This window comes from Ascidiella aspersa, chromosome 7 (genome assembly GCF_963924565.1).
Source record: "Ascidiella aspersa chromosome 7, kaAscAspe10.2, whole genome shotgun sequence".
NCBI lineage: Eukaryota > Metazoa > Chordata > Ascidiacea > Phlebobranchia > Ascidiidae > Ascidiella > Ascidiella aspersa.
In genome coordinates this window covers 469,965-483,490 of record NC_139453.1, presented here as the reverse complement: position 1 = coordinate 483,490, position 13,526 = coordinate 469,965, and the positions used below count along the sequence as shown (strand labels likewise).

The following is a 13,526-nucleotide window of genomic DNA, read 5'->3' as shown; positions in this document are numbered from 1 at the left end:
AGTGGGGTATTAATAAACTGAACTTATTTGGGTAACTTTTAGAGTGTTAACATTTTAAAGCGGCATTATATTGAACCCGGGTTACTTTTCGTGGGTAGTAATTTTTAAGGCAATTACTGTAAAGGTACTTTTGCTACAATTCAGTTTGAAGCTGATAACTCTTGATTTAATGATGTGGTTAACATGGCATCCACAGACCCACATTAGTAGCGGGGTGTTTACAAAAGGGGTCTTATTTTTTCGTGGGTAGTTATTGGCACTTTTAGGGGAAAAATATTTTTTTGTCGTAATTTATTTACATCTGATAACTCTTGAGTTGATAATACATCTCAAAAGTTGCATATTTACATACTTTACCTTGGTCGTGACAATATCGTTATTTAAATCCGACGACCAAACTATATATTATCAACTTTTTTAATAAACTACATAATATAACCCCAATTTACCCCTTTAACCCACATTTTTACCCACAGGCGTGGCTTCAACGTCGCGGCCAGGCTTCCACCCAACTTAAGGTTGAGTTCGATTACGCTGTGCTCGAACTGAAGCGCGCCCTGGGCAAGGATTTCATGAAGCTGGGTCTGAGCCCCCCCAAGTCCGACCTCCCCCGCTCGGGCCGGATCCACTTCACTGCGTTCGACGGCAACAAAAAGCCCCAGATGCGATACCGCTACTGCCAGGTAGAGGAGCAGACAGGAGACATGATCTACAACTATTGCGATGCAGAGAGGGGTACATCAGGTGCTGGCATATACATCCGCATGTTCGACCGCAACACGACCACATGGGACCGGAGGGTCATCGGGGTCTTCTCGGGCCACCAGTGGGTCGAGGGGGCCAAGGGGACGCCCCCTAAGGAGTACAACACCGGGGTCCGAATCACGCCGCTCAAATACGCCCAGATCTGCTTCTGGGCCAAGGGCGATTACAGCCAATGCAGAAGCGGTTAGAATCGCTCCCCAATTGAAGTTAAATGTCGTCGCGCACTCTCTGGCGCGCCCTCGTGGTATTCATGTGTCTATTGTGACGTCAGCTTACCGCTGCAGCGAAGCGAGGATAGCCTATTGTGACGTAACCATGCCATGTTTTTGTTTAAACGAAGCACACCAACGCATTATTTTTAACATGATTTTAAAGGGGAAATAGTAAAAGTTTAAGTTCCGAAGCTTCTATAAACAAGTAATGCTTAAACTACTAATGTGCTTTTTTGTCAAAATTTATATTTGTTTTGTTTCACAATCGGAGATTTTTCGCGCTAGCCCAATTACTCGATCGATGTTCCACGTTTGTTTCGAAACTTTTCGCACTTTTGTTTTCTGGAGATTCGCAAAACAGCATATAACTTCACGTATCCACCTTGTCTGTACAGTTACACGCGTTGCAGCATATATACATAAATATATTCGTCTTTACGCCTTTTTTCGTGCTGGACATTTTAACTTTCTTTCTTTTTCTGAGACGATTTTTGCTTTACCGACTGCCATTTATATTGAATCGAGGGGAAAATATATACAGATTCATTTTTTAATCATTTAAACGTTTCTTTCGACTTTTAACGTTTTATTGGCAGCGAAAGCATTGACACGGCCCCTTAAAAATACTATAAAAAGAATCAATTATTCATTTTCTATTGCAATTTAACTGTTATCACAACTTTAGGCCACGGGTTATATAAGTAAATAAAACCTCAACACAAATTAACAGTCACAAATCAGTATCTCGTTAAACGCCTGCATTCTGACGCCAGCTCAAATTACCAGAACAAATTCCGTTAACATCTATTAAGAAAAACTTTAATTAATTATCCAACTTGACTGTTATCTGGGGTGTTCCCCTAAGTATGAACCAATTGTGACAAATTGCTTTCTGTGTGTTTTGCTTATCGAGGCTAATGTTGGAGTTGAAGCAGCAGCGGTCCTACGACACGCCAATATTCGACCTTCAAACGACCTTGCCGCTAGATTAATATTTGTCCAGGACATGAAAGGACCTTTTAAGCTTCTGCTTGTTTGGCGTATATAAGCGACGAGTAGGCCAACATTGCTGAGGCGATATTTGGCAACCCTCACGTACACAGCAAGTCAATAAATCAGCAATTTGCTAAAGTGCTGCAGAACTACTGGCTGCTATATCGATCACTTGTTGAAGGCGATATTTAGAGCTAATTTTAAAGTGTTGTTTTAACTTAAACTAGTTTTCCAAAGCCTGGTTTTAACAGCAGCGTTATCTTATTTTACATGACTGGTATCTTCCCGTTTTCCAGCCTTATTTGCTTATTTTCGACGATTTTTTTACTTGTGGTATTGTTTTTGTGACGTATTCGGTCCGCACCCGTGTAAATAGTGATATTTATTAATGGCAGCAACCTAAAAAATCAACAAACGCCGCTTCGAGAAAATTCAGTCGAAAATTCAATAAATTAATCAACTGTTTCAGAAAGTAAAAGTTCATTCTTAAACCTCACCTTCAGTGATACTTCATCAAAAGTAATAGATGTTTCGTGCACGATTCTTTTTGTTTTTACTTAATATGTGTTATTCTTGCAAAACGCGTCTTTTAAAATCTCAATCTATTGTTACAGGCTTTGTAAGGTCAAAATTCATTAATAAATCCCTTAACACTTTTTTGCGTCAATTAAACCATAATTTCATCAAACATCGACTTTCCGCTTTTTTTTGTCAGATTCTTCTTCAGCATAAACATATCCGTCGGCTCCTTAGTTGCTTGAACGCTTGCATCGCCGTAAAGCTGCAACAATAAATTCCAATTTGTTGCGGATAAAAATACATTTAACTAAAATTTTATTCGATGCATTTAAGCAATTGCAATCAAAAGTAGATTCAATATTTAAAGTAAACAAACAACCATACCAGTATTTCATATTGTGACGTCACATCTTGCCTTGAAATTTCTGACGTCACCAACTGTTAACAATTTGACGTCATGGCATATCAACCACAGCAATCTTATACAATATCAAGAGTAAAAAACGTCTAAAACGGCTACTTAAGCTTGTGGCAGCACCGTTCCCGCGGATTCCACCACTCAATCTGACCCGTGACCCCTGACCTTTGACTGCATTCCTCACCCGTGTTCTTGTGTCGCCTGCTTGTTATTATTATCGGCTTGGTCGCCATCAAATACAAAAAGACGCTTGTGGTCATTGACTGGTTTATGATGAGAGACTGAGTTGGTCAGGGTTTTCAACCGGGGCCCTCAATCCCCCTGGGGTTCTTTAATCGGGGCATTGGGGGGCTATGAAGCGGTCTTCAGGGACATCGCTAGTTGTGTACGTTTCATAGCAATGGCAAAAGGCTTATTGTAGATGTCTGTGGTTTAAACCTTTCGTACAGAGTTATAAAAATGTCTATAAATACGTTTGTTGAGTTTAACAATCAATTAAAATAAAATAGTCTTGCCCAAAAAAGTGAACAAATATTGTAGTTTGGTGTTTGGTCTTGCTTTCCCGGCATAACTTGTACTGCGCCGAACTTCCAATTGGTTGTTCGTGTACGACATGTATCACAACAATGTTAAAGGGATAAATGTTTATGGCTTAAACCTTTTTTATACTATGATCGCTAAGTAAATATGATCGTTAAGCCTAGGGTCTCCAACAAATATTGTAGTCTTGTTAGTTTCCCGTCAACTTCCGCTGCAAACTTTCCAATTGCTCGATAAATTGCTTTTCAGGCGCACTTAATAATGTGGCTTCTAGTGAGATAAGCAAGCCCTCACCACAACTTTATCGGGGCTGTGTTTCGTCACAATGCACCCACTAAGGGGCGTGGCGCGCCAAAAGTAGGCGGGGCAAAACCGAGCGCGTTGAAATAAGTTTCACGCAAAAACTAAATTCATATGACGTAATAGTAAAGGGTATATTTGTAGAGCTACCGTCATAATGAATTATTTAGTGTCTGTGTAACTGTAAGCCTTGGAAATTAATGCATGAAATAAAGTAAAGGCAAATTAACAAATAAATAAAATTCATTACAAAATACTGAACGACATTGTTGTCTGGTAGATGTTTTGATAAACGATGATTTTAAACCTGATTCTCGTTTTCTCTACAACTAAAGTTAAAATTCGTGCTTTGATAGAAAAACGAACCTCGGATGACGTAATGATGACGTAATAGTCTGCAAAAAGGCTCGCGGACACGGTCTGCTGGCGATGGCACAAACTGTTAATATTTTGAGAAAATTCAAGAACGCCAGTTTAAATATTGCTTCTAAACGTGTTTACATTTCCTCTGTGATTAGGTTGTATTCGAAATAGCCACATGGACTTGGTATATTTGTGCAGCATTAAAAAAACATCTGTTTAAGACCAAGTTGATAGAATGGTCTGGGGAAGATTTTGAGTGGGTTATTATGAGTGTGTTTATCAATAGGATTTCCAAATCTCTATTTTAGTTGAAACATCGATCGCTTCATTTCAAGTGTCTGAAAAACAAACATGGAAAATTTTAAGGAAAACTTTATGTGTAAGTTTAATGTTTTTTGACAGTCTAACCCAGCGTTTCTCAACCGGTGCGCCGCGGCGCGCTGGTGCGCCATGGAAGGCTGCTAGGTGTGCCGCGAGCGAAAGGAAAAAACATGTCGAAATAAGTCCAAAATTAAATGGATTAAGACTTTAATGGACAAAATAACGTTTTAGTGAAAGGCTGAAAGTCTCTTTAAAGATATGCAACTATAAAACCCATATAATAAAAAATGGAGCCAATTTAAGAGAAATATCGGTACACCTCAAAAATTTCGCGCTCCCTTCGCTCGCAAGCTGCGCCGCCACGTTTTCATACATCTCTAGGTGCGCCCCAAGTAAAAAAGGTTAAGAAACACTGGCCTAACCAAAGGTTTACAGTAGAACAGAAAAAGTATGAACCGTGCTGGTAATATTAATTATCTCGGCAACCAATATAACATTGAGGAATTAGAGTTTTCTACTGAAGAGTGTTGTCGTAAATGCATGACGTAATTTTTAAAAGAGGATTAAATCTTCGCTTCATTATAGAGCAGGATACCTTGGAACCCACTGCATTCAACTGCGAGTTCTTTTTAAAGAACGACTCTCTCGCCATGAATATTTCAACATAATAAGTGGATTGGGGATCAGATGACTGGTTGCTTTCCGGCGGGGTCGATGGAACTGAGACAAGCTGCTGAACCGAAGCATTAATACGACAATATTCAGTCAAACTGTCGCCGGTTTTAAATAGTGTTTTTACAAGATAAATATGTTTTTGTTCTGGCAAGTAGTGGCAGTCAATACATTGTTCTTCATATTTAACAAACATTTTGTTTATGTATTTTAGGCAATAGGCTGTAACTATGACATGGCTAAACCAGGGCTTTTTTAAATATATTTTCTACAATGACTTGTTTCATTCTTGAGGTTTGAGCGTAAAAACCGATACATAGAGACAGTTCTAACATTTTCCTTGCATCCCAACAGTTTCACATTCCATCAACTGTCAAAACAAAAGTTTCAACTGACGAAAAACTTCACCGCGTACTTGACGCAAAAGTGAAATTAAAACCACGTGCTCTCTTAAAAGCTTTAGAACACTTTAGATTCAAGATTTTGTCATTTTTATCCCTTCTCAAGTTCTCAGCCAATGGTTTCATTTTAACATGTTTTTGCCATTTTTATAACCCCCGGTTGTAAAAGCTTGTATATTTACAAAATAAGGTGAAAAATGTCCTTGTGGTCACTCTACTGTCCAGTTCAATTGCTTCGAAAAACTTAACCCAAGCACTTGGGGTCAAAGATCAAGTGACGTGAGGTCAATCAGCCGTGACCAAAGGGTCAAACAAAGAAGATGCTGCAAAACGATCTGGATAAAAAGCTGCAATCTCACGCCTAATCCTATATAGGGGCAGAGGGGTGAGGGGGGTGTTACCCCTCTGTGGAGCTGGTGGGGTAATTTCTATGGTTGGCGCGATTTTTTTTAAGTGGAAGCAAATGGGGTCGCGTTCCTCTGCGCCACTGAAGCGTGACGACTTTAACTGGTCGCTCGAGTTAGAAAAGAGGAACTTGTGTTTGTAGCTTCTGGTTTGTTTGTGATTTACCTGAGGTGCGAATCGTTTGTGGTAATGTTTGGTTCGATTTTTGTCAAACTTGAGTTGCTTTGCTTGTTGTACTTCGAGTATTGACATTTTATGCCTTGAGTACAAATAATTGTTAACAATTTAACCCGTGTGTAAAAAACACTTTTCATTCTTTACTTCTTTTCCATTATTTACTTTCAACAAAATCAAAAAACGTTTTTGTTACATACTTAACCAAAACCGACATTTGACCTTAGATAAAACGTGCGGCAAAATGCGAATTTCCTTTTTGCTTTAAAGAGATGATTATTATTTTTGTTTTTTTTAAATCAAAAAAAACATTCTGCTCAGGGTTCAATTTTTAAATGTATTTTTCTGCAAGCCAAACTCCAAGCCAATTTGCTGCACAAAGGTGAACCATGTCGTCCAACTTACATGTTCTGATCAACTATAATTCGTACTTTACTCCTAGAATGAGCGGCCGTAAGCGAGCGGCACTAATTCCTTACCAACTGACCTTAAGGGCTGCGCATCTGGGAATTGCACTTGATTGACAGCTTGTGTGTGGGCTGAGGAATGTTGTATTTGACAGAAAGATCTCAGATCTTGGCCACCGCTGTTGAAACAAAGGGTTAGGTTGCATTTGGGAGCAAGCCAAACGTTGACCGCCGGACTGGAACCACTTAACATGGACGACCAGTGGTAAAAACACAGGGAAGTGTACTTAAGGCAATTAGGACCAAAAGTAAAAGCCGCTGGACTGATTTCTGATATTTAGGTTTTGTTTTGTGAAATAAGTTTGCGATGTGCCTTATTGGTAAACTATAGTATTTTTTACAACTATTAGTATTTTTTTATAATTATTTTATTCTTATTATTAACCCTGATGAGGTCAGCTGGTTTCTGCTGCTGAAATGTATTACGGGATTGTTTGAAGAATTGCTAGTGGTAACCTAATTTGACAATCCTGCAATGTGATGAGTGATTTAATAAGTGTTTGTGTTTTCAAACGTGTAAGTTGTTTCTGTTGCTTTGAGGTTCTCAAGTGTTACGAGGTTCGTAATAACCAACGACAAGTGAGTATTACTGAACACGCAACAAAATTTGATCGAAATAGTTGAAATTTTGTCGAAATAGAAGAGACTCGTCTATGGTTAAACATCAATATTGGCGCACAACAGTACTTAGTTCTGCCTTGAAACCAGTCGATGACTTTAACCCACTTTAAAACAACAATAACAAAGCTGCAAGTCCATTAGTGTTTTCCTTGGTGGGCCAAGGTTGTTACCGAGATGCCTGAAGCGTCATATTTCACTTTGTCAAGGTTTCTTGACATGTCAAGCTTAAAACCTAGTTTTAAAGGAGGCTTAGTTTTTTTTAATGTGTTTGAGTCAATTAAACCAACGCCCTTACATTCAGTTAAAGCGTATTTTTCCACTAAAACGGGTTACTAGCGTCATCATGCGGAAAATAAAATATTACATGATTCGTTTTACAATTTAAACTTCGGGAAAATCTATAGGCTTTCTGAGATGTATAAAACAGTAATTAACTGACATTACGTTAAAAATGTTTTACCTAGTATACTTTTAAAAACCGCCGAAAATTTACGTCATAGAATCATGATAGAATACTTATAACCGGATGCTGTTATTATTAATAAAAATGTGACACCGAATACCACATATTTATTTTCGTAAAATTGTTTTACGATTTTTCTTTAAATATTATGATTAACATAACAGAAATGTTTTGTTTAATAAGTTGAATTCTAGATTTTTTTAATTGCAAATCGCTTAATAATTTACAATTTTCATAATTCAAAATAGTTTAATACATATAGTTTATGGTAACTGGTTTTCAATGTTTTTATCAACAAATGCGAACTTATATTTACCAAATGCAAACCTAATTTGGTTTGACAATAAGCGTTTAAAATTATTGTAAACAAAAGTTTTTGTGTTTTTGTTTTAATTGTGTGTGTGATGTCTCACAAAAACCTCGACACGCGTGCAGAATTAAGTGAATTAGTTAAAAGAAAGGAGGAAATTTCGGTGGGTGTTGTAACATTTCATTTGTTTTATACTTCAGCATAAAAATAAGATTCACTTTTATCAATCTTACTATAAGTATATATTCTAAATGAAATTCAGGTTATGAATGCATAATAGGAAGTCAAATCCCATATTGAAGTAGGTAACAAGTTTTGAATAACTTTTTAGTCATTTAATGTTAAAAATAAATAAGGATATATACAGGGTGGGCCAAAAGTAGGCTTATAGTTATTCCAAAACGTTTGCTTGGAAGACGAGGTAGCATTAAATTCTCACCTGACCTGACACCAATGGATTTTTCTTGTAAAGAACAAGGTGTATGAAAAGAACCCAAAAACCATACATTTACTTTTAGACCCAAACCCTACTAAACTATAAGCCTACTTTTGGCCCACTCTGTATTAAAAACTTACAAAATGTTACTTTACTTATTGTGTATGGGCTTTGATATCTCTACTATGTTCTATAACTAAAACCTTCACCCATTATGCTCATTGGAGGTAATGAATATTTTTTTCAATATTGATGAATTTCAGGAAACGTTGGCAACACTGGAACGTCAGATTTATGCGTTTGAAGGAAGTTATTTGGAGGACACGCAACTTTATGGGAATATCATTCGAGGATGGGACAGATACATCACAAACAAGTGAGTGGCATTCGGACAACTTAATATTGAAATATATAAAATGAGAAAACGTTTGTGCAATCCAAGATAGTGCAAACACACAAAACATAGCTACCATATTGGAAAAGTTTGAATTTTACGTGACGGGGGGAGGGTATTTATGCAGTTTAAATTTGCAAGACTTTTTGATATTTAATTAGATAAAGCTTGCTATTTGTTGCAAAAAATGAATTAACTACTAAAAAATGGTAGCGTGGCTAAAGTTTTACACTTTTGATTAACTTTTGGGGATAAGCGCTTCAATGTTAACACACAGCAACTTTCCTTAAAATGTTTGGCTGAGAGTGCAGTTGACTGCATGAGCTGAGGTATAATTAAACTGTGGTTAAATGTTTGGGAAATTCCAATGTATTCGGCTTTGATGCTCTCAGCATTCCTACTTGCCTGTCTAATAATATGTAGGTTATATGCAAATCATTGGTGTCCACTGAGGTGTGACGAATGACCAAAGCGATCATTTTCTGCGATTCGCGTTTGATTATACTTTTACTATGCGAGCCAAACGAGCAATAAAAACTGAGTTAAGTGACTCTGTCTAGACTCTACAGTTCAATATTTTCAAATGAATAAAAACTATATTCAAAACGTTAAAATGATACCTATTTCTATATGGGCTTTAATATTCTTACTATGTCTCACTACAAACTCTAACCAATATTTTCCAAAAATCATACACTTTTTGACTCTGTTTACAAAATTTTAGAAACACAAACAGCAAAGGTGATCGCCGCAACCGAAAGTTCAAAGAAGCAGAACGCTTGTTCAGCAAATCATCGATTACATCAATGTCAGCTGTTAGTGGCCTGATGGACTCCATTAGAAAGTCAACAAGTAATTATTTACTTGATTTTTATTAGTATTGTAATGATTTATTGGCAATTATGTGGCAGTCTTACAACTGATACGTATTCTGTCATGACATAATTTATATTGAGTAATCTAACAGTTTAGGTCTACAGAAGCTAAAACTTTACATCCATATTTTGCAGAAGCTTGCTAAAAGTTATCACTTTAGTTAAGACTAGGTTTTATATTATTTTCCTGTTGTAGTGCTAAAAACTAATAAAATTTTTAATTTCTTAAAAACAATGTTTTTTTTATATTTTTTTGGAAAAATCTTGTCCCTTTTTTTGTTTGTAACAATTTTACTTTTTTTGACAAAATAAATATTTAAAAAAATACAATTTAGCAAAATTTGTTTTAAAAACCTTATTATGTTTTCTACGACAAATTGTTAACATCAATATTTTGAAATATTTAAGACCAAGATGAGGCGGATGAGAGGAACGAAAGTCAAGCTGCGAACGATGGAAAGAAAGAGGATGACAACGACGACGAAAGTAGCAACGGAACCGAGAGCTCGTCACGGTTTGTTCCATTTCTATGTTGCTTTGTAAGCATGAAGCCACTGCATTATAGCTTGAAGATTGCTCTTAAATTTACATTTGAAATGTTTTATTTGAGTCTGTGATTGTGTAACCTAATGGGGTTGTAGTAAAAAATTTTAAAGTTTTAATTTCGAAATTAAACTGTCTTTGTGATCAGTAATTAATTGTGTTTAAAATCACTAAAAGCTGGCTGGTAATTTCTTCCAAGGGTCTTTTGTTGAACATTGAGTTAATTTTACCTGTTTTAGTTCTGGTTAATCGTATGGTGAATATTACAACTTTATTTAAAAATAAAAAGCGTTCTTTTGGAACTTAAATTACTTTAGGTCTGTGGTTATATTGATAATTACTAAATTGTTAAATAAATATTAAATAACAATTCTACCTAAGTCCTGAGGTAAATTTTATAATTATTAAAATATTAAACATATAATATTGGTTGAAGTACCAAGCCACATTTCTTAATATAATAAGTCTTCCAAAAGATCCTTAATTGTAATCTCCTTTAAAGAACACATTGTAAACTTACTTCTTTGCCCCAAATGTAGCTCTGAGACCCCGAAAACCCCCCACACCCCGGTGAGTCGTAGAAGTAGCGGCAACAGTTTGTCGAACCCCGGAAGTGTTTCTAAGGAGAAAAAAAGGAAAAGCAAGCAGATGTCCGGGTGATTAACCAAGAGTTTACTGTTAATGCTGAAATTAAAGCATACTATTAATTATACATTTCTAATGATGTGAATCTATCACTGGTCACTTGGTTTACAGACCAATATTTACATAACTTTCATTTATTTTTAATTAAAATGGAACGTGGTCTATTGTTTTTTTCTTTTGCTGTTTGTCTGATATATATTTTTTCACCTATATTGCAATCATAGAAATTGCCAGTATAGGTTGTTGAAACACCGATACTCTAATAAAATTTTGCCAGAAGAACAATTTTACAAGTTATAAATGGAAGCTTATTATTATTTTGTAAAGTATGAAAGCTTGTATATCAACATTATTTAAAAAAAAAAACATCATTAAAGTTTAAAAATATGCGGAGGTAAAACGTTTTCGCACTTATCACTTCATGCTCGTTACAATCAACAAGATAAATGATTTAATGTTGAGGATCCTGACTATTATGTTTTAACCTAAATCTGTTTTGCTCCAAAGATTAAATCGTAACTGTTTTTCGTTTTTCTAATTTACCTCAATTTCATATTAAACTCAATATTTTGCAGGAGTAAAAATGTAAGCAAGTATGGCAAGAAAATACGATCAGTAAGTACATTTAAGTTAAAATTACAAGTATAAAACATTGTAATAAAGTAAAGATACACTTAATGTGACCTCAACTTTTATTGCCACAACACTAATACAGTAATTTAATAAAACACAACATTGCAATAATCTGATGGCAAATATGTACTTAGTTTATCCAAGAGGCCAAGTAAGCCGAATCAGTTAAAAAATATTTTTACTTATAACACAGGTAACAAAATGTTTCTGATTGCGAAGTATTTCCTATTATAACAAGATCATCCCGTTACCTCTAGAGATAAACCAAAATATCGGTTTAACGATACAATTGGCCGACATTTGGCTTCTACCGCGGTATCAGCAAATGTAGTCCGGTACTTTGGCCGAAATTTTAGTTCGAAAATATAATATAATTTATCTTCTACACAAACAACTTATCCATTTTTGATAAAGAAAAATTTGGCCAAAGTTAATATCTTAGTTCAAGTTTTAAACATTTTCCAGGTGTTAAAAAATCGGCATTAGGTATCGTTCTAAAAAAGTGATTATCAATCGATCTCTAGTTATCTCTTTAAAGTTCCTATTGCATATTAGTGCACTACATTGAACAATAACATCAGGTTTCCGAAGGCTACTTTTTTAAACGCCCCTTTGTGACCTAACTTTGTGACGTCATCTTTAAACATTTCCATGCGTTCTTCAAAAAAATAAATAGAAAATACTTTCGCCCGTTGATTTATCCCTGTTAAAGAAGTTTTCAATTAATGCAACAATACACTGGCAATTCCACTTTGAATTTCAATTTAATATTTCTGTTAAAGGGTGGAAGTTGAAATGTTATGCTCAAGGTTTTCCACAATACGATTGTATTAGTGGAGTTCAAAGACATTCAGGAATACGGTGGAGTGTTTGCATCCAATGTTGCAAAATATTCAATTGCAATTAATGTTGTGCTGTTTACAATGTTTTTTGTAGTCCACTGATCTGTTAGAAACACTAAATGTTGTTTTGTGACAAACTACTTGATCCATTTGTGGACAAGATAAACCGTATTTGTGCATTTTATAACTCGCATTCTATTTTTGTATTGTGTAATTTTTTCGCATTGTCCTAAGTAAAGTGTAAAACTGTTAGGATGAATTGTTTTTATTAGTTCCCAGATCCATCATGTTATTAAAAGATGTCAAAAAAAATATAAAATCGGAGCCGACACCTGATGCCAAGTGATAATAATCGGTATCCGATATCTGATACCACATTAACATAGGTTGTTTTGCGATTTATCTTAACGATTCTACCTACAAAGATTAATTTATCAAAAAATAGAAGCTTTACAACTGAAGGGAAATACCCCCTTATTTTTTATAAATATTTGGCCTAATGACCTTAAACAAATACCTTAAAGCAGTGGTTCTTAACCTTTTTTCAGCCGCGCCCCCATTTGGTAATTTTCTCATGCCTTGTGCCCCCCTATGAAAATATTTCGACATTTTGCAATTAAATATCACTGAGAAAACAGGAAAATAGTGAAGGGTATTGTTGGTCGCGCGAAGCACAAGAAATTTTGAGTTTTATTTGGTCGAATTGGCTAAACTGCAACCGAAGAGGCGTTTCGCATTTGGCACACAACAAATTGCGCGAGCTTGACACATTGACTTTATCGAGCTGATTTTAATAACTTAAAGCATTTTAACTGTAAGAATTTTGCTTGTGTGAGCATGGTAATTAGTGTCATTTCGCGAAACTTTTGTTCAAAGTATGGAGTATCGGAGCTGTAAAGTAAAAAAAAAAAAAAAAAACTAAGCTTTGACTATACTTGTCCGACCATTTTTAAGACGGCATTTGGTGTCGGAAATTTGAAAACTACAAAATTGAAGCTATTGGAACAACGTACATTTTATCTATCTGGGACTCGAAAAAATGCAAAGCATCGGTCATCTTAAATCTCTGATTATATTAGCGTGATATATAATAATCTCTATTTCAAATTAGGTTCAATTAAAAATAATGCATTTTTTCGGTTGCTTAGCTCACTAATATAAAAAAAAATTTATCGTAAAGAGTAATTTATTTTATTCTGAAAAAAGTAAATTTA

At 35.4% G+C, this 13,526-nt stretch overlaps 2 protein-coding genes across 2 annotated transcripts in view; both read left to right on the top strand.

The window, feature by feature from the left end:
- Window positions 1-3,162, top strand: part of LOC146137172 (serine protease 23-like) — a 33,279-nt gene extending 30,117 nt beyond the window's left edge. Inside the window, exon 4 of the mRNA XM_083393418.1 lies at window positions 477-3,162. Within this exon, the coding sequence (XP_083249544.1) occupies window positions 477-953 (477 nt within the window). The 3' untranslated portion in view covers window positions 954-3,162. The remainder of the gene's footprint in view (window positions 1-476) is intronic.
- Window positions 3,163-7,986: 4,824 nt separating this feature from the next.
- Window positions 7,987-13,096, top strand: LOC146137171 (chromatin modification-related protein MEAF6-like). The gene is made up of 7 exons (XM_083393957.1): window positions 7,987-8,107; window positions 8,644-8,756; window positions 9,499-9,626; window positions 10,058-10,163; window positions 10,732-10,848; window positions 11,413-11,452; window positions 12,253-13,096. The coding sequence occupies exons 1-7, from the start codon at window positions 8,039-8,041 to the stop codon at window positions 12,262-12,264; spliced, it is 585 nt and encodes a 194-aa protein (XP_083250083.1). The 5' UTR covers window positions 7,987-8,038; the 3' UTR covers window positions 12,265-13,096.
- The last annotated feature ends 430 nt before the right edge of the window (window positions 13,097-13,526 follow it).

What these genes read in the sequence shown, in the direction of transcription:
- LOC146137171 (XM_083393957.1), top strand. Translation starts at nt 8,039, where the DNA reads ATGTCTCACAAAAACCTCGACACGCGTGCAGAATTAAGTGAATTAGTT. An exon ending in AAAGAAAGGAGGAAATTTCG is followed by an intron (nt 8,108 to 8,643) that starts GTGGGTGTTGTA and finishes GATGAATTTCAG; the next exon opens with GAAACGTTGGCAACACTGGA. An exon ending in GGAACCGAGAGCTCGTCACG is followed by an intron (nt 10,164 to 10,731) that starts GTTTGTTCCATT and finishes CCCCAAATGTAG; the next exon opens with CTCTGAGACCCCGAAAACCC.